Source organism: Stenella coeruleoalba, assembly GCF_951394435.1.
Source record: "Stenella coeruleoalba genome assembly, chromosome: 20".
Lineage (NCBI taxonomy): Eukaryota > Metazoa > Chordata > Mammalia > Artiodactyla > Delphinidae > Stenella > Stenella coeruleoalba.
This window is the reverse complement of record NC_137166.1, coordinates 33,840,959-33,865,161: the sequence shown is the minus strand read 5'-3', so window position 1 is coordinate 33,865,161 and position 24,203 is coordinate 33,840,959. Positions and strand designations below refer to the sequence as shown.

Below are 24,203 nucleotides of genomic sequence, written 5' to 3'. Positions count from 1 at the left end.
GGCCTTCTATCCTTACTTTAATTTATTATTACTGTGATACAGTGGAAAGACAAGTTAAGCTGGACCCAAAGACTCACCAGTAACAAAGTGTGTGATCTTTGGACAGATCACTTCACCTCTTGGGGTCTGAGTTTCCTTACCCACAAAATGAGGAATTGAAGTAAATGATTTCTAAGCTCTCTTCCATCTTTAACCTCCTGTAAGGAAATTGGCGTGCGGGTAAAGAGATTGGCTAAAAGATCCTACTGTGATGGAAATAAATGTACAGATAGCCAGTTGTGTTCCTGCACAGTGACTATGAATGGGCATTGGTTTCTTCATCTATAAAAATGGTGGGTGTTTGACTACAACTCTTTGGTTCTTTTACAAAGCCTAATTATTTTTTCATGAATTTCTGTGGTTGATAATGTTAAAATGTGAATAGTAAAACTTTTTTTTCCCCCCTTCAATTTAGTGAATGCAGTAGTAGAGCAGTATCTATATTCAACAAAGAAGGGTGTTTGGAGATTGTATTAAAGTATTTAAGTAGGTTTTCCACCAATGTTGACCTGGCTATTTCAGTAGGTAAGTGAAGAAAAGTATGTGTGGCCTTATTCAAAATTTTTTATTCAGACATAGCATGTTTATTTTATAGGAGTGATTTTTTTTTCTCATTGTATGTAAATGCATAGCTGAGTTCTATTCTGAATCTTTTAAAGTCTGTGATTAATGCTTTACTTACTCATGTAGTTTTCCCACTCTTGACCCTGAGAGGGAGGAAAGTAATTATGTGAGCATATGTGGTTTCTAGTATACTACCATTCTTAGAAGGCTTTATTAATTCTGGAAGCTTTCATCTCCCATTTGCCGAGAAACAGTAACCCACAACTACCAGGCCTTTGAGCCATAGTTAATTGGAATGTAGACCTATTTAAATGGCTTGTACCACTATCTCATACTTCCAGAAGAATACTTCTGATAACCTGTGCTTTTTTTGAGAGAGGAAAATAAGTGATTGGAATTTCACATAGGCCTGCTTGCCTTCCAGGCAGGGAAAGCAAAGTCTGGCAGCTTCAGCTGCCTTGGCTCCCTCGCCTTCTGTACATGGGGTTAGAGAGCCACCGGGGGCCCTTACTCAGCAGGTGGAGGAGACAGAAACCAGAGGGTGGGTGGCTCAGCAGAACTCTGGGGGCAAGTGGAGAAATAATGGGTGAAAAGCATTTTTTTCTACCCATCGTAATATAGGCATCTGGCTGTCCTTTTATTTAACTGTGTATTTCTCCTGGCAAGGGCAAGTTTATTCCACTTACTGAAGTGTATTCCCCTTACCAGTGTTTCTCTTGGCTCTAGTGGACATAGAACAGAAAAGGAAAAAATAATAGTGGAATAAATACTACTGAGACAAATTTTTAAATCAGTTTCTCAAAATGGAATCTTTGGCAAAGGGGAGATTTGTGAGTAAATGAGAATTTTAAAAACAGTCGAACTAGGAAATTGGTAGGTGACTTTTAGTCTCAGAGGACAGTCTTTATTACAATAAGAGAATTTCAGGAAAGTTCATAGCTTTTAAAAGAGAAACTTCACTTCTGTTTTGGGGCCTTAAGGTTTGTAGATTTGGTTATTTATTTAGTTTTTTTCCTAAAGAACTTTTTTAAAGAACTTTAAAAAAATGGATCAGAATAAAGTTATTTTGCATTGTATAGCAGTGTTTTCCTTGGCACTTACCTAGGTTCATGATTTTTTAAACAAATGTCAAACTACTTCTGTTTTGAAAATCAAGCACGGCTTACATATAGTAAAGTGAAATTCTGAGATTCCATCCTATGTATTAATACAGCTTTCTTTGAGCTTGTGTTGTCATAGCAATCACAACTTATCTTGTTTTTTTGCTAAAGTGAGTTTAATTAGTCTCTTAATGAAAAAAATACTACATTGGGGTATATGTATATGTACATATATGCATATATATGGATTTATATATAAATGTATTTTGGAAACCAAAATAGAGCACAGCAATAGCGTGTATTTTGACTACTAATTTGGATGGGAACGATCTGCTTTGGAAGTTTTAGACCTGGAAAGAAATGGATTTGTATGGTCTACAGTATCTCAAAGAAAACAGATTTGGGCTTGCTTCCTCATTTGTGCTTCAGTCAGACCTTTCATGCAGTCCCAACTGTTTTTATACTTTCAGTTAATTATTTCTAATTTACAAGTTGTAATCCATTGTCTTGTTCTAATGCCAGAGAACAGTTAAGTGCTAAATAAATCATATGTCTATTAATATTTTACCCATCTCTTAATTTGATCATATTTTTATATAAAACACTTTTTTCCTTAAATATGTTTCACCAGAAATAACTCTAACTTTTAAGGTCGTGCTGAATTTCAACGAAACCAGAATGTTCCCAAACCTAGGGCTTGTCTTTGACAACAGAACTACCCTGAGAGTGTTGTCAGTGCACTGGTGTTTGGTCCGCAGGCTGTTTGCTACTGGTCTGTGATGAGTACAGAAATAGAGGCTAAACCTTTATAAATGTTTATAGTAATTCCACATTGTCACGGCGGTTAAGAGGCTTTTAAATTATATTTCATAAAAGTATAGTTTTATAAAGGATTAGAAATTAAGAAAAAAGGGAAAAAGGTCTTTTATACCTCTGATAGTTTGGGAAGCCTCATTTGCATGTTCCGTGTTTGAGGGAAAGCGTATATCTCCTACAAAAGCTACCTGTGTCCAAAGAACTTGTAAAGATGCAAATGTTTTTCGATGAGTTATTTTGGTTTAAATTATCCTAGCAGAATTCATTTTTTTCTAAATATTTGATGTTTGTCTTTATAGCATATTGTTTGCAGACGGTGACTGAAGATAACCCAGAGCTACTGAAATCTTTCAGTGCCCCGGCATTGCATGTGCTGGAATCAGCAATGCTTTCTCCTGTCAATTCCATGGAATATATTCTATTAAAGACATTGGTGGCAGGTAAAGTTTAGCCATATGTGATAGTGTGCTTTTTTAGTAACTTGTAGTAGGTAGAGATGGGGGACAAAGTTATTCCCCCATTTCACCGCATCAGGGCTTTCTGTGCTTAGTCTGTTCTGAAAATTTTAATATTTTAGTGGAGACCCTTAATTCAAGCGGTTCTGCATAGTTTCAAAGCCTTCTAAGATTAAATGTGTTTTTAGTTTAACAAACTACTGTTGTCTGATAAAGAAATGCTGTTGTCAGGACCCCCTCTTATTTATGAACCAGTGAGTTCAGAAGTTGACTGTGTAGTGTAGGCATCTAAGACATGACCATTCACTTTCCTATAAGATCTTCACCCACAATGCATCTCCCCAGAATTTCTAAATACAGAAAGAAGAAATAATCTGATGACATGTCAAGTAGTAGGAAACTTATTATATAGTTTCCTCTTGCCTTTGGTCTTCCAGGGGTAATTTATCTTGAGAGGTGGTTTTTTCCCCTAAACTGATAAAATACACATAACATAAAATTTAACATCTTAACCATTTTTAAGTGTACAGTTAAGCAGTGTACATTCGCATTGTTATATAACCAATCTCCAGAACACTTTTCATCTTGCAAAACGGAAACTCTGTACACATTAAACAACTCCATTTCCCTCTCCCCTCAGCCCCCAGCAACTACTATTCTCCTTTCTGTCTCTATGGATTTGACTACTCTAGTGCCTCAAATAGGTGGAATCATACAGTATTTTTCTTTTTGTGACTGGTTTATTTCGCTTAGTGTAATGTCCTCAGGGTTCATCCATGTTATAGCATGTGTCAGAATTTCCTTCCTTTTTGAGGCTGAATAATATTCCACTGTATGTATATATGACATTTTGTTTATCCATTCATCTGTGGACGGACACTTGGCTTGCTTCCACCTTTTTGTTATTGAATAATGCTGCTATGAATATGGTTCTACAGATGTCCATGTGAGTCCTTGCTTTCAATTCTTTTTGAATATATATACCCAGGAATGATTTTTATTTTAACCGTCACATTTTTTTTTTTTTTAATTAGTCTAACTACTTAGTGGTAGCTATTCTAGTTTCATAAGCAGAAAACCAAGAACCTGCTCTCTGGTTGTCCGTGAGACCTTGGAATTTCAGTGCATTCCATTCCACTCTTGGAATATAAGAAGCTGCTTAGGAGAGCAGCTCAGGTTAAGATGAAAGAAAGCCAGGCAACTCAATTTGTCGTGGTAAAAGAAACTTGATCGGTGTTCTCTTGATCTGTTGCTCTCTGGTGTATCAGAGCAAGGCATTGTGTGCCAAGAAAAGGAGACGATTGTGAAGGACTGCTGTAATAAAGGGAGCTGCCTCAGTGCAAAGCTTTCCGACATTTAATAAAAACTGAACAAAGGCAGTGGGATTGGGATTTTTTGAAATTACACCTGAGCTTAAAGAGCCACTCTCATGGAAACTGTATTTAATAAAAGATTTCACAGTTGATTTCTTTGTCCTTATGCTCATTTTTTTTCCACAGGCACAATTTGGAATCTAAAGGACATTATTCCATCCAAGAGTCAGGCAGAAATCATAAATGCCATACTAAAGATCTTATCTGAAGTTCTGGAAATGGATGCTGGTGAAACGGTTCTTCAAATGAAGGAGGCCGAAACTCAAAGGATAAAAACTGCTGCAGAGACTGAGGACACATTACAGAATGTTAATGGTGATGATTTGATTGAGGATGATGAAATGGAAGGAATTCCTCATAGAAGGAAAGTCAGAAGGAAAGCTTTCATTTCAGATTTACTTCCAGTAAGTCGGATTGATGCTTTAAGACATGGATTAATACAGCTATTTTCTTTCAATAGGTATCCTAAGCTTTGTAGGAAAATGTTACAGCAAAGTTAATTATAACGTGAATTTCAGTTAAAAAAAAAAGTCATGTTTTCCCATTAACTCATAACTCAGAAATCTCCCAAAGGAGAAAAAAAAATGTCCTAAGACAAATCTTTTATATAGAGAAGGTTTGAAAGATGGGGTAGACCAGTACTTTTGCAGCACTTCAGAGACATGTGGTCATCTCCCACTTCAGTTACACATTCTCTTCCAGACTGTCTTCAAACTAAAGGAATTTTTACTTTGCTTGAATTGTCCCTTGCATTCTTGTCTCTTTTATTTTAGTGTTTAGCCTTACCAAAGTAGCAAGCCAAACTTTCATTTACCCCCTACTGGCGAGCAGAGGAGGTTGGGTGATTATGAAAATTAATGATGGTTTGTAGTTTTTGCAGACTGGTTTATAGTCTTTGTTTGTTTGTTTGTTTTATAAATTTATTTATTTATTTTTGGCTGCATTGGGTCATCGTTGCTGCACGCAGGCTTTCTCTAGTTGAGGCGAGCAGGGGCTACTCTTCGTTGTGGTGTGCGGGCTTCTCACTGCAGTGGCTTCCCTTGTGGAGCGCAGGCTGTAGGCACGCGGTCTTCAGTAGTTGTGGCATGCGGGCTCAGTAGTTGTGGCTCACGGGCTCTAGAGCACAGGCTCAGTAGATGTGGCGCACAGGCTTCGTTCCTCCACGGCATGTGGGATCTTCCCGGACCAGGGCTCGAACCTGTGTCCCCTGCATTGGCAGGCGGATTCTCACCCACTGTGCCACCAGGGAAGTCCCTGGTTTATAGTGTTTGATTGGGGCTCATTTGTGCTAGTGGGTGTGACGGTGGGGTGAGGAGGAGCAGTCTTGGGTGCAGGGAACACTTCAGCTGAGCCCGTCAGCAGCGATGGAGCCATACTTTGGGAAAACATTTTTCCCAAGGAGGAGAGCAGGTCGTCAGGAAGACAGGGAGGACAGTGAGTTGGGCTTTATTCATCTAGGTGCACATTTTCTGTGCTTACTCTGTGTGCCAGGCCCTGTGCCAGGTGCTGCTGATAGAAAGATGATTAAGGCATATTTCCTGTCTTCAGGGACCTTTTCCGTCTTGAGAGGATAGACATGTAATGATAATTTATTATAATGCCTGTGCTAAGAACAGTGATAGGGCTGTGCACAGACTTCTGAGGGGGTCGTATCTATAGAGTAGGCACACCTGACTCAGCCCTGATGGAAGCAGAAAGGAAGACGCTCTCAGAAAAGGCTTTGTGGACAGAACACCTGAACTGTCTTAAAGGATGGCGTAAGAAACAGCATGATGAAAGCGGATTAGTGTTGTTTGAGGGGACTGGAGGCAGGAAGACCGGACAGGAGGCTGCTGAAGTCATTGGGAAGAAAGACAATGAAGCCTGAACTGGAAGAACCCTAGTAATGTCCTGTCACACTTTCTACCATCTCACTCGTGGCCTGTCCTGATTCATGTGCAATGAACTGAAACTGAGAAGTATCTTAAGTCAGTGTCTTAGAGTTTTGACAGATTTATTTTTAAAGAATTCTTAGTGGGCATAAACTCATCAGTATACCACTGCCCTACATTCCTGAAGTCTTGTAAAGCTGAATTGGTGGTGTCTTAAAGCAGTCAAATGCTGTAGTTAAGAACTACTTTCTCACTACAGATAACTCAATTTCGTTTCTTTCTATGGCTGATTAATATTCCATTGTATATATGTGCCACACTCCCCATGAACAGCTGTTAGGTGCAAAGCATTGTGTTAAGTGCTGGGGTGAATCCGAAAATGAAAAGGCCATCCTGCCCTTGAGTTGCTTGCAAATCGTAGAGCGGCTTAAAAATCATATCACCCCCTTTTGGTGCAAGAGGCGTGTATTTGAACACCCAGTTTACTCCTTGTCTCACTTGTGCATCTGAGTCAGAGTGGGTAGAATTTAAAATCAGTAAAGCAAGATAGACAAAGGCATAGCTCTGAGCCTTGTCATTCCAAAGGGTGTTTCTAGAACCCCAGCAGCAGCCCCTCAGGTACCACATGGAGGTGAGTTACAGATCTGGGATCCACATGTGGAACATCAGCTATAACAGGTCAGGGTTTGGAGGCTCTTCTGCAGGTGTTGCATCGTGCTGACCAGGTCACTTTGTCCTGCCAGATGCACATATGCTATGTTTCCCCACCCCGAATTCCCATCAGAGCAGAAGTGGAAATTCCAGTTGGGCTGTCAGGGGACTCTGAAAGATCGGACATCTCTGGCTGGGAGAACAGCACTCCTGCAGGGTTTCCTCATCTCCAGCCTTGCTTTCAGGGGCCCCACAGGGAATGAGTGAGTGGGGATTGAGATCCACATCCACCAAGATGAAGTGTCACTGTTTCAAAGTATCGATATTTAACTGTTATTTAGAGATTCACTTTCCCAAGTATTACTTAGAAATAGAATTTTGGTGCTTAGAAAATGCAGTGTTTTCTCTTAACAAAAGCTTGCTTTTTAAAGCCTATCACCATAGCTGAGTAGACCGGATGATTAACATGCTGATCAGGCAGCCAGTGTTTAAGTGCCAGTAGTGTGCTAAGCATCGTGCTGCCATGTGCCAGGAATACAAATTTACAGCCAGGCAGCTCTGGGCTTTCAGGCTGCCCAGTGGCTTGTGCAGGGATCCTTTAGAATCAAAACCCTTAATTGCATCATTTAACTTAAGAAGGTATAAGCACAAATCTGTAAAGAGAGAACTGACCCAAGTTGTGGCTGTAACATGCAGAAGTAGGACAATCCCTACCCAGCTTCCGCAGTTAGCAGTTGTCAAATCACAGTCTGTTTTCTTTCATCTATTTCCCTACCCACTCTCCCAACTACTGAATATTTTGAAGCAAATCTCAGTTGTCATAACATTTCCTCTGGATTGGTTCTTTAGGTCAATTTGGTAACAATAAGAAGCAGGGAAATGTTCTGAGCAGGAAAGTCAGGTAAAGAAGTGGAACTTAGTTTCAGAATTCTTCTAAGGCAGATCTTTGTAGGTTTTAAGTGGATGAGAGCCCAGCAAAGGCATGTCTTGTGTAGCTTTGAGTCGCCTCTAAGAAATGTTTAGTTGAATATCATACACGCGCGAAGTGAGTAGGAATAAATTTTAGATACGTTCTTTTCTTTTTAATTAATTAATTTTATTTTTGGCTGTGTCGGATCTTAGTTGTGGCACATGGGCTCTTTCATTGCGGCGCACGGGCTCCAGAGCACGTGAGCTCTGTGGTTGTGGCCCGCGGACTCAGTAGTTGCAGCGCGCGGGCTTAGTTGCCCCGCTGCATGTGGGATCTTAGTTCCCTGACCAGGGATCGAACCCGCATCCCCTGCATTGGAAGGTGGATTCTTAACCACTGGACAACCAGGGAAGTCCCTAGATACATTCTTGCCAGCAATAAAATGAATATAAACATAGGGATTCCTGTGCTACATCTATTAAATAAGCTGTCTTCTTTTTTTTTTTTTAAGAATGTGGTTCAAAATTACAGTTAAATCGTTGCACAAGAAGTTGCTGGAGGATTAAAAATGAGTACAACATTCTGGAAAAGGAGAACAGGAATATGTCACAGTATCTATAGGTGTGTTTTTAACCTTTGATCCAGTAAATCTGAGGAAATAAGATAACCAAGTAATCTGAAATATTCCATGCTAGAGGAATGCTTAATAAATTATAATACATTCATTTAATGGAATATTTTACAGCCATTGAAAAGACAGAAACTGGGAAACATTCAGACAACAAAATATACATTACTTTTAGCTTATGTACTGTTTTGGAGTGAAGCTATTTCACTTTTCATAGGTGACTTGAGAATTAAGGTCATATAAATTTATACAACCCATTTTGAGAATGTTACTTGATAAGTTAGGTTCATGTTATTTATTCCCAGGAGAAAAAGTCCCCCTCTTCCTTCAGTCTTTAAGAAATGCTTTATTGCAGTCTTCAGAGAAAGCCAGAAAGCAGCAAGCCTGTCTGCTCCTTAGTCAAGTTCTGGTGGTCATATAAGGGCCTGTTAGTAATTCTGGTTAATGAAGTCTCTTCCAAGAAACTGTGTAAGTGTCTAAAAGCAGGTTTGTTGTGTGTAAGTGCCTGGTGTCCAAAATGAACTCTTGTTTTAATCTTAGTATGCTGAGCTACTTCTTAACACATTAGATTAAGTTTCAGGGTGAATTTAGTTCAGAATTCCTGCAATATTTTTCTGTTCTCTCCAGCTAACTAAGCAACACTTAGAAAATAACCGTGCAGATAGATGGAAACCCGGTGAACAGTGGCACGCTGCACAGTGCCAAGAGGAATCATAATGCCTGTTTGTCCTTCCAGCACTTTATGACTTTTCTTCTACTTACCCAAACCCACCCAAGTCCTCTATTCCAAGTGCAAATATCATTTAGTAGGCTTTGACTAAGGAGAGTCACATGAAAATATTTTTCCACACATTTGAGAGTTGGTCGTTTGCTTTTTTTTTTTTTTTTAAGCCCACCGACAAGGAGCTGAGAGAGACCATAGCGTTGCTGACAGCTCAGCAGACTGCTCTGGAAATCATTGTCAACATGTGCTGCAGTGAAGGTTTGTGACCAGTTCCCATTTAGATATCCTCCCCTGGACTGGGAGGGCAGCTTCCATGAGGATTATCTTAAATAGTCCAGTTCTGTGTGATCTGCACTCTTCCCAGATCCCACCGACGATGAATGGGAAGAGCTCTCCAGCAGTGATGAAAGCGACTCATTTATGGAGAATTCCCTCAGTGAATGCGGTGGGCAGCTGCTGTCTCCCCTCTGCCTCTCCCATGAGGTTCACACCGCTCTCACCAACTACCTCATCCCAAAGAAGGTAATCTGTTTTCAGTCTAGGCTCATTCGAGAGCACAGGGAAGGCTGAAGAAAGCTGTTCCTTCCTTCTGTGTGCAAAAGAAGTTCGCTAATACTGCCAGGTGTGGGTAATTGGTAAGACCTGGGAAACAAAACAATGACCAGCACTGGAGGTGGGCCGTTCAGAATTCCTGAGCACCTCTTTATCAAGCCTGACCATCTCACTTAGAAGTCACATGTTGGGATTTTATAAAGGAATCGTGTAAAAACCCTACTCTTTAACCTTTGCCTTACTTCCTTTTTAAATTTAGATTTTTGAGAAAACTGCCTTTCCAAACAGCACTGCAGTTGACGTGTGTTCTAGGAACCCCAGTTGGAAACCTTTGATTAGAAAGTAAGAACTTTTCTAGTTTCAAAACCATTTGTCATTATGTTATTATATGAAATGATGGACCATTCAATGGAAGATGCCGACTCCCCCTTCAAGATCTCTCCCCCTGTGTCCTGTGTATGTTCCCTGGAGAAGTCTGCCCATATGTTCACTAAGACAGGAGAGTGCACATAGCAGTGTGGTTCACAGTTGCCCCAACTTGGAAACAACCTCAATGTCCATCAGCGGCAGAATGGATAAATAAGTGCTGACATAATCATACAGTAGCATACATACAGCTGAGCTGCTTCTTAACACATTAGATTAACACATGCAGCAATAAAAAATCTGAACTAGAACACTGACACTAAACTGTTTCCTTCAGTGATGCATACATAGGTGGTAAACCTGTAAAGAAAAGCAAGGAAATGTCTGCTATAAAAGTCTGGAGAGTGGTGACCTTTGGGGTCAAGGAGGTGGGGCGTGATAGGGAAGGGATAGGTGGGCCGTGAGGGCGCTAGCAGCATTTCTTTTCTTTTTTTTTTTTAATTGAAGTATAGTTGACTTACAGTGTTGTGTTAGTTTCAGGTGTACAGCAGTGTTTCAGATATATATGTATTCTTTTTCAGATTCTTTTCCCTTATAGGTTATTACCCTATAGTTCTCTGTGCTATACAGTAGGTCCTTGTTGCTTATCTATTTTATATATAGTAGTATGTGTATGTTAATCCCAAACTCCTGATTTATCCCTCCCCCCCTTTCCCCTTTGGCAACCATAAGTTTGTTTTCTATGTCTGTGGGTCTATTTCTGTTTTGTAAATAAGTTCATTTGTATCTTTTTTTTTTAGTTTCCACCTATAAGCGATATCATATGACGTTTGTCTTTCTGGCTTAGTTCACTTAGTATGATAATCTCTAGGTCCATCCATGTTACTGCAGGTGGCGTTATTTCATTCTTTTTTATGTCTGAGTAATGTTCCATTGTATAAATATGCCACATCTTCTTTATCCATTCATCTGTCGTTGGACATTTAGGTTGCTTCCATGTCCTTTAAATAGTGCTAGCATTGTTTATTTCCTACCTAGATGCACAGGTGTTTGCTTTGTAAACCGTTAAACTCTGTATATTCGTTGAGCGCTTTATGTATGTCATATTTCACAATTAAAAATAATTGTAAAGGTACTGCCATGCATAGAAATTTTTCTCAAGCAGATTCCATGTGACGCATAAATGTGCTGTGCCTCAGAGGCCTTGAGTGCTCAAGCAGTTTGATCTGGTAGGATTTTTTTTTTTTTTTTTTTTTTTTGCGATATGCGGGCCTCTCACTGCTGTGGCCTCTCCCGTTGCGGAGCACAGGCTCCGGACGCGCAGGCTCAGCGGCCACGGCTCACAGGCCCAGCCGCTCCGCGGCATGTGGGATCTTCCCGGCCCGGGGCACGAACCCGTGTCCCCTGCATTGGCAGGCGGACTCTCCACCACTGCGCCACCAGGGAAGCCTGATCTGGTGGGATTAACAGTTCACTTTACGAATCCTTGCTCACTGCCCTAGACCTCCTTCTGCTTACAGATGGTCCCTGTCAGAATCTGACACTTAGTTTCAAGGTCAGTGCTGAATTCTGCTGGGTTACTGTGAGAGGAACAGACAGCATTCTCTCTCTTCCTTTGCAGAATGAGCACTATACAATGCAGAGCCCTCGTGTGTCTCCAGAGCCTTGTCTCCCTCCTGGATGTGGACCATCTGGGAGGACCTGCAGCCCTTCAGACACTTGCACAGCATCTGTCACAACTGCTTTTTTCTCAGCCAGGTAAATATTTAGGCCTTATTGTGAAAAACGACTGGGATGGAGCAAAATTTTGAACGGCCAGGAACTTGGAGTTTGTAATTATACGGTCTCTCGTCCAACCTGCAGAAACCTTTCCCAGACACTAGCAGTCATATGTTTATAGTTGCCGGTGGTATAGAGTCAACAAAGTATGCAGGCAGGCCTCTGGGATGTATTTATCTTTTTCATTAAAATTGCTTGCATCCAGTTACGTCAGGACAATCAAGGCTGCATCACAAATATCATAAATATTAGGGTGCATTAAAATATTTGGGTAATTCTCTATTCCTTAGTTTTCTCCTTAAATATAAAATCGTTTGATTTACATTTGATTGGGTGCTACAGATGTGTATGACAGAATTCACAAGGTTTGAGAGCCCATAAAGTGGAAAGCCTCCCTCCTTTTTCTCACACTACCCAGTTCCTCTCCCAGAATTGGTCACTGTGGCCAGTTCCTTGTGTATTCTTCCAGAGAGATTCTCGATACCAAAGTATGTATGTATATTTTTAAGGCAAATGATAGACTACCGTACACACAGTTCTACACCTTGCTTTTTTTCTAACACATCTCTTTCTTCAAATACCTTTGCATGGTACAAGCTGAATCTCTAAGTTACAGGTATCTGATATGGATTAATTTCATTTGTACGCAGAAACCTAGAGAGATACTGTACATTAGATAGGTGTTCTTTTTTTTTTTTAATTTTTACTGGAGTATAGTTGATTTACAGTGTTGTGTAAGTTTCTGCTGTACAGCAAAGTGAATCAGTTATACATATACCCACTCTTTTTTAGATTGTTTTCCCATGTAGGTCATTACAGAGTATTGAGAAGGGTTCCCTGTGTTATATAGTAGGTCCTTATTAGTTATCTATTTTATATATAGTAGTGTGTATATGTCAGTCCCACTCTCCCAGTTTATCCCTCCCCCCCTTCCCCCTGGTAACCATAAGTTTGTTTTCTACATCTGTGACTCTGTTTTGTATATCAGTTCATTTGTATCATTTTTTAGATTCCACATACAAGCAATATCATAGACTATTTGTTAACTGTTCTTTTGAAATGACCTAGCTGTACAGTGTATAATGCATGCTCTTCTAACAGATTGTCATAGTTCACTGTAGTAGAATCTCATTTAACTTCGGCACATTAAACTATAGGAGCTCAAACAAAACCGAGAAAGGAAATAGAGGTATTTTACATAGTAAAGGAAAATTCTTCGTGTTACTCTATCCGGCATGTGTGTCTGGATTGAGGGTTAATATGGGAGATGTGAATCTGCTCTATTTCTGTGCAAAACTGTTTAACATTTCCCCTTCTCAGACACAGTACTAAGTCCAAGAGCTGAAACTCTTAGAAGATCAAAATATGGTCACTTTTCACTAAATACAAGTTTCTGTATAAGCATTCCTTCAGGAGGCGGTCTCTGATTCTTTAAGACATCTATCTTGCACTCTATGAAGAGGTGCTGTGTATTTAATGGTGCATGTTTTAGAAGTTCTAGATTAATTTTTAAAGATTAAATAAATAAATATTTAGAAACTCATTATATAATTATCAATATTTGTCCATTAACAGGTGGAGTTTTCAAGTGATCTCACACTGTGTATTCTTTAGCTGGTGCCGTCATGTGAAAACCACATGCCCAGCCATACCTAAGACAGGATGTTGAACAGGATGTGAGCAGTATTAGCCCCACTCCCGTTCCAAGCCCGTACTGGGCCAGCTCTGGAGCACAGAGGTGACTGGTCATTGTGAGCTGATGACTATAGCTTTATATTTCTCTCCCAGCCTTATAAACCTCACGAGATCTGGCTGGCATGGGGGGCAAGAGGGATGGTTTCCGTCAGCCCAGCAGGATGTCCTGTGGAGGGGTGGCTGGGGGAGACTGCTATTGCTCATGCCCCCTCCCATCCACGCATTCCCATGGACTCCCTGCAACGGGCAGGGCCAGATAGGGGAGTCCACAGCTAGGCCCCCAGGCGAGCAGGACCTACCCAGACCTCTTAGTGCTTCCAAGACCTGCTTAACCTGAGAGAACCCTGTTTGCCCTAGTTTCACAATTGCTATCTCTTTCCTCTGGGCCATTTCTCCATGAGGGTCCAGTCAAGGTCCCACAAGCCCCATCCCCTGCCAGCATGAAGAGTTTATTTCACTGGAAGTAAGTGCACATATTCTGTGCCTCTGCTTATGTAGAACACACTTAGGTGTGTTTCTCCTAGTTCAGCTGGCTGTTCTTGGTCACTGGTACAGGCTCATTTATTACCTGGAAAGATCATAGGAAAACCATAACAAGCTGAGCCTTAGAGAAATAATGGAAAGTTTCTGAATTGTGAGAAAGTATAATTAAGCACTTAGATTTTTAATAAATTCCAGTTTCCTAGCTATTGTAGACATAACCTTTTTATCAGAATGAAATTTTTGATAAAGGATAATTGCTTATACTATTCTAGTATAGTCTTTTCAAATATTTGGGATTTATAAAATAGTATAACCCTGTGAGCTCTACATGGATAATGTGAACTGTTATTGAAGAATTTGGTGGGGAGAATGGAGCTAAATTTCTCTCTTGTGTGTTTGAGAGTTAAATGTATGAGGATCGTACAGCTGTATTGTATTTAACTTGTTTTAGTTTTGCTGCTGAAATACAGTTCTGAATACTTATAAAATTTTTGATACATACCTCCATAGATTTGTGGCTGACATCAGAGATAAAATGAGCAAGTTTTTAGTAGAGTCTGGTCCTTGTGTTCAAAACACCAACATCTTTGTCTCCTTCATTTAAAATATTGATCTTCAAAACATAAGAAATTTTTAGCAATGTTGTATTTGCAGATTGGGTCAGTTTGTCATTTTTTCCATTACGCGGGTTCTAAAATCATTTAGGATTCCCTGCTACCCTAGATTTTGGGGAGCAGAAAGCTCATTTTCATTACAGTTAGAATGGTGGTAGCACCCATTCTGAGATATGGTTTTTATTCCACATCAGAACATTGAAAATCAGTCTGCAGAATTCACCTAAATATAATTTGCTGCTTGATTACTTGTGGGTTGACTATTTACCTACATTTAGGTGTGCTACAAATTCTTAGATGCTGTACAAAGTTGTTGCGGGGAAAGACATTTTGAATCACCTCTTTTGTTTAACTTCTTTTGACATTTACTTAATTTCTTTTGACAATACCACATGTCTTGACCTTTTACTGAGCATTTCTCAGAAAGGCAGAGTTGTTTGAACTTCCTTCCCTAATTTGGATAAATGAACAGAAACGTGAATTAAATAAAAATCATCCAAATTTAGGGAAAATATGAATTTCACGTAATGTAAAACAGTAGTGTAGTTTAGGTTAGGATTTTGAATCTAAGGTCATTGTTATTTTCCTAAGAATAGAGGATAGAAAAAAAATTGGTTCTGAGATGTGTTCTAGTTTGTATCAAGTTAGTTCTTCATAACATGGTTTAATAGTTTTATGTGCAGCTGACAGATTTCCAGGACTACACTTACAGCTTTAATCAAATGTAAGTTACTTTTCAGAGCCAGTATGGTGGCTTTTGGAAGTTTAATAGTAACAATTTTATACCAGTTTTTGAGGGCCTGTTAGGTACTAGGTTTTAAGAGCTAGGCATTTATTACTCCACCTGCCTGACGGGGACGCTGAGATTTAGAGGTTTAGGAACTTTTTTCAGGGGGGTTCCTTCTTTTAACAACTATTTATTTATTGACTTACTTTATGCCTCGCGCTGTTCTAGGTCCAAGGTATACAGGCATAAACAAGATAGGCAAGGCCGCCATGCTCATGGAGCTTGCATTTTCATATAAATAAAGGTTTAAGGTCATTTCGGCTAGGAAGGAAAAACATAAAAGCAGAATGGTATGAGGTGTCGCACTAGTTAGTATGGAAAGGCCCCTTTGAGGAGCTAACACTTGGGCTGAGACCAAAATGAGAGGTCACATAATGTCACAGGCTGGATTCTGGCCCTGGTCTGTCTGATCCTAAAGTATCCTAGTATCTGTTCTGTGATACTTACAGGAATTCCCTACCTCTGTGCATAACATATATCTGAAAATGAGAGAGCCGAAAGATAAAACAAGCCTTAATTCCAGTCTTTGCAGAAGCTGCCTTGCTCTCATGCGGCCCAGAAAGGGACATCAGAATCTTTATCTGGCCAAGGGCACCACAGAGGAGAAGGACAAACTGTCTCCTGCTATATAACAAATCACCCCAAAACTTGCTGGCTTAAAACAGCAGTAATCGTATGCTATTTCTCGTGGTTTCTGTGGGTCAGGGATTTAGAAAGGGTCCAGCGGAGATGGTTTTCTCTACCCCATGATGTCGAGGCCAGTGTGTCTCAACTGGCAGCAGTTTTTGCCCCCCGACGACTTTTGTCAATGTCTGGAGACCTTTTTTGTTATTACAATTTGGGGGTTGCTGCTGGTATCTAGAGGGTAGAGGCCAGAGATGTTGTTAAATATCCTAGTGCCTAGGCGACTCCACGTGCACCACAAAGAATGATCTGGTCCAAAATGTCCATAGTGCTGAAGTTGAGAAACCCTAGCCTAGGGCCTCTGCTGGAAGACTGGGAGCCAGAATCATCTGAGGCCTATTCACTCACATGTCTGGTAGTTGGTTTGGGGCTGTCAGCCGGAACACCCACCTCTGACCCCTTCATGTGACCTGGGCTTCCATAATATGGTGGCTGGGTTCCAAGGGCGAGAGTTGAGAGAGAGGAGAGAGCAAAGGCATGTGAGTCAGGTGGAAGTCATGCCTTTTACCACTTAGCCTGTCACTTTCACATGTTGTCCTGGTTGGAGAAGCCACAAAGTCCCACCCAGGTTCAAGGGGAGGGGAAATAGACTCCACAGTCTTTATGGGAAGTGGCAAGGTTCTGCAAGATCATGCAGAACTGGAAATACTCTTGTGGCTATTTTTTTCTATTTTAAATCAATTTATTGGGTTTTTAAAAAAAATACATTTATTTATTTATTTGTTTTTTTATTTTTGGCTGTGTTGGGGCTTCGCTGCTGCACACGGGCTTTCTGTAGTTGCAGCGAGTGGGGCTACTCTTCGTTGCGGTGCATGCGCTTCTCATTGCAGTGGCTTCTTTTGTTGCGGAGCATGGGCTCAGGGCACGCGGGTTTCAGTAGTTGTGGCTTGTGGGCTCTACAGCGCAGGCTCAGTAGTTGTGGCACACGGGCTTAGTTGCTCCGCGGCATGTGGGATCTTCCCAGACCAGGGCTCGAACCCGTGTCCCCTGCATTGGCAGGTGGATTCTTAACCACTGCGCCACCAGGGAAGCCCTGTTGTGACTATTTTTGGAAAATATAACCTATCACACCACATCAATTGCTTTCCCTTCCACCAAAGGGGTTAGGGAGCCAGCTCACCTAGGCGGTCCTCACCCTCCTATATGGCTGTGTTATCATAATTGTTTATTGCTGTTGTTCTGTTTATTCTGTGTGGGAAGAAGGGACAATAAGAAAAGAGTAAAAATGAGCAAGAATGGGAAGGGGAAGGTGGGTCAGTAAAAACCACAGGAGCCACTGAAAACCAGAGGCATAGTGGCCTGGCCCTGCACAAGCAACACTTCTTGGCTGGGCAGTGGGCTTGGGTTGGCGAGGAGGCACTCTGACTTGGGAGATGACTCTACCCTATGTCTGCCCAGCACCGTGATAGCAATCTGTGAAAAGCTGAATTCAGTCTACAAAGGTTAGCTCAGGCTTATCACGTGCTACAGTGTGAGTTAAATGAAAATCCAGCATCTACAAGTCAAGGACTCTCAGGACTATCCTGATTATTTCAATCGTGGTCATCTTTCCGACTCAAATATGCAGTTCACAGGGAGATGTGAAGTGGAAGTTTGGGCTTAAATATCAAATGTTTTTAATATTGTAGCATATATTAACATTTAACATGTTTTGTTTTGACTCTTTTTCTATAAATAACTCTTCTTAGAGAAAGACAAAAACAAATTTATATTTCACTTTTGTGTTTTAGATTTTGCTAAGCATGTTGACTTTTTAGAAGCTATAAGTAGTGCCTTGAGGGCCCTTTTGCAAACGGTGGCCTCCAAGAACATTCCTCAGGTAAGGTTTTAAAATTTTTTTGTGGAACTAGCCAAGATTCTGTATTACGGAGGCAAAATTTATTGCACTATTTTTAAGTATTTATTTCTATTGAAAGAGTAATGCATGATCCTTGTAAAGTGGAAACAAAAGTACCGAAAGTATAAAAGTAAAATCTTTTCCTTCTCCCCACCACCCCCAGCAAAACATACACAGTTTTTTAGTTGATATAATGTGTTTGGCATTTGTGTTGTAAGTATTTTCTCTGGAAATCATTTGTCTTTTTTAAAACATTTTATTACAGAAATGTATAGGCATGTTCTCCAGGTCCTCCACAGTGATCTGTCTGCACCTCTGTGATAGGTGCCTTATCACGTTTATTTTTTACTTTTTATGAAGGAAATTTTCAAACATTTCTAAAAGCAGAAATAGTATTGTTACCTGAACGCATTATCACCAAGTGTCAACAAGTTGCCAACATCTTGTCATTCTTGTTTCTTTCACTTTCCCTACATTTTTGTTTTAGCTTCTTGGAATAGTTAAAGCAAATCATATTATTTCACCCATGAATGTTTTATTGTGTGCTTCATTATGTGTCTGTGACAGAAAATGAACTTTTAAAAATCTTAACCGCAATACCATTATCCCAAACCTCCAAATCAACAGGTGTTTTAAAATTATCATTCGATATGCAGTCTGAGTTCAGTTTCCCCTGATGGCTTTTTAAATGTTTTTTTTTTCAATTGGTTTGTTCAAATCAGCATCTAAGTAGGATGCATGTATTGTTCTTAGTTGGTATTTTGGTCTCTTAAATACATATATTTTAACGGGGTTAGTGAGATTGAATTCGCATACCATACAGTTCACCCATTTAAAGTATACAATTCAGTAGTTTTTAGTATACTGACAGATTCTTAAATCTCTGAATTTATAACATTTCCCCTGCCTGCCCGCCTTTCCCCATACTATTTATTCATCAAAGAAGCTATCGGGTTTTCCTGGTGGCGCAGTGGTTGAGAATCCGCCTGCCAATGCAGGGGACACGGGTTCGAGCCCTGGTCCAGGAAGATCCCACATGCCGTGGAGCAACTAAGCCCACGCACCACAACTACTGAGCCTGCACTCTAGAGCCCGCGAGTCACAGTTACTGAGCCCATGAGCCACAACTACTGAGCCCGAATGCCCAGAGCCTGTGCTCTACAACAAGATAAGCCACCACAATGAGAAAGCCGTGCACTGCAACGAAGAGTAGCCCCTGCTCGCCGCAACCAGAGAAGAGCCCGCACACACCCAAAAATAAAGACCCAATGCAGCCAAAAATAAAAAATAAATAAAGTAATTAAAATTTTTTTAAAACCCAGAAAACGCCATAATATTAAAAAGAAGAAGAAGAAGATGATGTCATCTGTCCTAAAGAATTTCCCCCATTCTCAGATATGGCTGCTTTAACAATATTATTATTTAACAGGTCCCTCTGTCTCCCATATTGCCTATAAATTGGGAGCTAGGTCTAGAGCCTTAATTAGATTCAGGATCAGATCATTTAGGCAAAAATAATTCACAGTGCTGTATGTATATTCTACTTTTATATCACAAATCACATATTGTTGTAAAATAGTGATGTTAAGATTAATCAATGGATTCACTTGTAGCAACCAGTGATTTTTGTTGTATAGATCCACTATTTTGCAAACCACTATAAGGGTTTGCAAAATGGAGATATCCTAATTTTGTCATTCCTTTTAAAGCATTTATTAGCTGTGATTCTTCTATAAATAAAAACTTCCTATTTCATCAATTAGTTGGTAACTTTGAAATAAATTTCATACTAAAAAAGATAGGGTATGATTCTCCCTCCCCCCACCCCACCCTTTTTTCTAGAATAATGAGTTGGTGTCCTAGCAGTCTCTAAAAATAACCAGTTTTTTAAACCATCATTAAAAACTCATTATTAATTATTTACCCTACAGAATATAGTTAATAATTTCAAAATAATGGTATTATTACTAACAATAACACTACTGAATGCAGTTTAAGATTTCTTTGTGATTCTTCATGTCCTTAGGGAAAAAAATCCCTCTAGGACTATACAAATTACTGTGTTTTAAAGTTGCTTGAAAAGTTCTCTTTGTGACTTGTTATAAAGTTAGCTTCAGTTGTTTCAGCTTTTATTAAAGCATTTTTTGTTTGCTTTAATTTTTATTTTTTAATTATATAAAATATTTACACAGTTTCAGAGTTAAAACTGAAACAAGATATATTCAGAGAAAAATATGGTATATACATACTATGGAATAGTATTCAGCTTTAAAGAAGAATGAAATTCTGATACATGCTACTGCATGGATGAACCTGGAAGACATTATGCTAAATGAAAGACAAAAGGACAAGTATTGTATGAATCCTCTCATGAGGGACCTAGAGTAGTTAAATTTGTGGGACAGAAAGTAGAACAGTGGTTGCCAGGGGTTGGGGTAAGGGTGGGGTGTGTGGGGAGACATTGTTTAATGGGTACAGGGTTGCAGTATGGAACAATGAAGAAGTTCTGGGGATGGATGGTGGTGTTGCCCCAACCGGTTGCACAACAGTGTGAATGTACTGTACTTACTACCACTGAACTGTACTTTTAAATATGGTTGAAATGGTAAGTTTTACGTATATTTTATCCCCAAAAAGAATATATATATGTATATATTTAGAGAGGTCTATCTTCTGTCCCTTTGCCCCTGTTCTTTCCTTTGTGCCATTGGTAATCATCCTTTTTGGTTTTTTAATTTATCATTCTATTGTTCTTTTTTGGAAAACATAAGCAAAATATGTATGTATTTGTATTTCAGTCCTTTTCTTTTCTTTTTTTTTTTTTTTTTTTGCGGTACGCGGGCCTCTCACTGTTGGGGCCTCTCCCGTCACGGAGCACAGGCTCCGGACGCGCAGGCTCCGGACGCGCAGGCTCAGCGGCCATGGCTCACGGGCCCAGCCGCTCCGCGGCCATGTGGGATCCTCCCAGACCGGGGCACGAACCCGTGTCCCTTGCATCAGCAGGCGGACTCTCAACCACTGCACCACCAGGGAAGCCCCACTCCTTTCCTTAAAAGTAGTGCTTCTGTACTTTGCTCTTCTCCCTTATTAATCACCATAGACATGTTTCTCATTTCTTTTTTACAGCTTCATATCACTCCATTGTGTACATATTCCATATTCAACATGTCTGCATCGATGGATATTGTAGTTGTTTCCAATCTTTTGCTATTACAAATAGAACTGCAGTGAATAGCCTTTTTACAGAAGTTCTGTTGTGTTTTTTGCCATTGTGTCTTTGGGATCGATTCCTAGATTTGGGCTTGCCGGCTCAGAGAACAGATGGATTTGTAGCTTTGCTCTGGGTATTGCTGTAGTCCCCTCCTTAGAGTCTGAGCCGTTTCGAATCTCCACCAGCAGCGTTTGAGAGTGCCTGTTCTGCCAGAGCCTCACCAGAAGAATATGTTGTCAAAATGTTGGATTCTAAGTGGTCTGATGGGTGAGAAATTATATCTCAATTTTAATTTGCATTTCTCTTACTGTGAGGAGGTTGGACATCTTTCCATGTGTTTTAAGGGCCTTTGCATTTCTTTTTCTGTAACTTTTCCCATCTTTTGCCAATTTCGCTATCGGGTCTGTGGTCTTTTTCCTCTGTGTGTATAAGGGCAAATCCTAGGGCTTTGCCCCCAGTCTACTGACGCAGAAACTCTGGGGAGGGGCCCAGAGATGTCTGTGTTTTAACAAGTTCTCTAGGTGATTGTCATGCACTCTGAAGTTTGAGAACTACAGTTCTAAACCGTCCTCACTGCTTCCTTTCTAAAATCCTCCAGTTCTGAGTACCATGTCACTAGACCACACCACCCCACCTCTCTTGGTTACAGTCACCCACCACCCCCAAGGGCTCCCCTCGTTCCTTGAAGATTCCTGCTGTTGGTTTCTGTTACTTTTCACTGGTCCCGTCATGATTCTAGGTGATTTCAGAATCCACGTGGATGCTCCTCCCAGGAACCTGGCTTCGCAGTTCTTCGGCCTCCTTTCCTCTGGTGGCCCGTCTTCCTTCCGTCCTTAGTCATTGCATGGCCACAGCTCCAGAGCAGTGCTAACCCAGACTTGGCCCTGTTCCAGAGTTTAATGGGAAGTCTCTGGTGTTTTACTGTTGAATATAGCACATGATGTTGGCCTCTAATACATACTCTTTAAATATTTTCTCTTTGTATATTTGAGAATTTTTTTCAAGAACGTAACTTCTAAAGAAAAAAGAAAGAACATAACTTCTGACCCTCAGTTTCTATGAAAGGGAAAGTGACATTTGCACTCTTGTGATACCTGTGTCCACGTGTGTGTTCAAATCAGCTTAAAATGAAAATTATCACTACTTGGTGGAAGCACTATATGATTTAATGGGTTTTACAGCCTTTATTAATTTACCATAACACACAAATCTCAGAGTCAGTTCTTACCTTGTATAGATTTCAGCCCATTTTTATTAAAGCTGCGTGGTCCTATTTACATTTTTTATGATCAACGTTGAAAAGAAATGAGAATCTCTTTGGTCTGTGTATCTCTGAATGAAAGTCTTCAAATGAGACAAATAGGATCTGAAGGTTCTTTTTACAGGCTTACAGCCATGGGATAGAAAAAGTGGTGACAGTGACATGAGCAGGCCTCGTCCTAGTTCAGAGTTACCAACGTTATTAATGAGTGATTAGAATATGGAATAACTTCTCCACTGAGAGTTTGTGTCACTTGTAGCATCGTGCCTCTTGTAGAAGAGACTCCTGCCAATCCCGTTGCACATGCTGTTGGAATTGGCTGAGTTTAACGTGCTAAATACTCTCTCCTTCTCTTTCAACAGTGCATGACTCCCGACCAGCTGTTGACACTATGCAGAGCAGGCATCCATAGTAGTAATGTTGGGGTGAGGGTGAATGTGGTTAGTATTTTAGGAATCACTGGCAGCGTCCTAGCCAAAGAAGATGGTACACTTGACACTCTTAAGGTAAAAACAATATGCTTCCAACCTAAATCATTAGAAATGGGAGAAGAGTGACTATTGGTGTGGGATTTTAAAAACTTCTGTGGACTTCATGAGAAGAAATCATATCAAGAAGTTGCTTACTGGGAACTTCTCTGGCGGTCCAATGGTTAAGACTCCAAGCTTCCAATGCAGGGGGTATGGGTTTGCTCCCTGGTCAGGGAACTAAAATCCCGCCTACCGCGCGGCACAGCCAAAAAATAAAACTAAAAAAAAATATATATATATATTGCAAGAAAAAGAAAAGTTGCTTACTAAGGTATATTATTAAAACATACCCTTTGGCTTAATCTAACTCCATGAATCAGATAGGTACTTGAAGAGTTGTCCCATTTTGCCATTTAACTTTACTCCGGAGATGTTTTATTATCAAAAATAAATTTGTCTTCAGTGGAAGGCCAGGGTTCAGAGTTGTTCAGGATGCCTCTGCCTTTGCTGTTGCGTTAAATGTGTACATGTTGTATTCTCCTCCTGATGAAGGAGCAGTCCAGACAGTTTCCTCAGCACACCAGGCTGTAGTGCATTCTGCACAAAGCCACCCAGTTCATCCTAAGACCTCTCATAAATTTTAAGCAGCAACTCTGGTAGTGCCAGCACACTAGGAACTCACTCAGCATGTTTGCTTCCAGCACTTTATCTCAACAAGTTGCTTAGGAACTGCACTGCCAGAGATACAGCCTAGTAACTAAAAGAACAGTAATAGTAAAATTACCCTTTGTTGTGCTAATCATCATTGCTGAAGTGTAGATTGCTGATAATGGATTATAAACTGATTATTGTAAAGTATTTTCTTAACTTGCTAAGAGCTAAACAATGTGACTGGTATTTTTTAGCAGCTTATTTTGAAATGGTGATACATGCGTATAGCAAAACATTTAGGAAAGTAGAAAAGAATCTATGGTGCAAAGACACATCTCCACTCCTAAACATCCGGTCCCCCAGTTCCACTCTAGAGAGGCAGCCACTGTTACCCATCTCTCCTGTGTCATTCCAGGGATTTTGATTATATATAGACACCAAGTGAGAGAGCATGGCTGTGTGGCTCTGTACGTGTACACATATACCGATGAGCATGTGTAGGTATAATCACTTCCCACCCCTTTAGACTGTAAGGTCCAAGGTCCACTTTAGGGGAACAGCGAGTTTTTCTCAGGCATAACATAAGATTTCTGAGATATTTTTATTTAGTCACATTTTCAAGCATGAAGAAAAGTAGAAAGTACAGTAAATTTTTGTATAGCCATCAAGCGTATTTAAGAAT

At 40.2% G+C, this 24,203-nt stretch overlaps 1 protein-coding gene across 3 annotated transcripts in view; it reads left to right on the top strand.

Moving 5' to 3' along the window:
* HEATR3 (HEAT repeat containing 3) overlaps positions 1–24,203 on the top strand; it is a 77,252-nt gene that overhangs the window by 17,310 nt on the left and 35,739 nt on the right. For 2 of the 3 annotated variants that reach the window (XM_079908495.1, XM_079908496.1), the window contains 9 exons: positions 455–564; positions 2,819–2,959; positions 4,474–4,751; positions 9,299–9,389; positions 9,496–9,653; positions 9,943–10,025; positions 11,671–11,807; positions 17,822–17,910; positions 22,763–22,906. In XM_079908495.1, coding sequence (XP_079764621.1) covers positions 455–564; positions 2,819–2,959; positions 4,474–4,751; positions 9,299–9,389; positions 9,496–9,653; positions 9,943–10,025; positions 11,671–11,807; positions 17,822–17,910; positions 22,763–22,906 — 1,231 coding nt within the window. The remainder of the gene's footprint in view (positions 1–454; positions 565–2,818; positions 2,960–4,473; positions 4,752–9,298; positions 9,390–9,495; positions 9,654–9,942; positions 10,026–11,670; positions 11,808–17,821; positions 17,911–22,762; positions 22,907–24,203) is intronic. The other variant, XM_079908497.1, reaches the window with a different exon arrangement.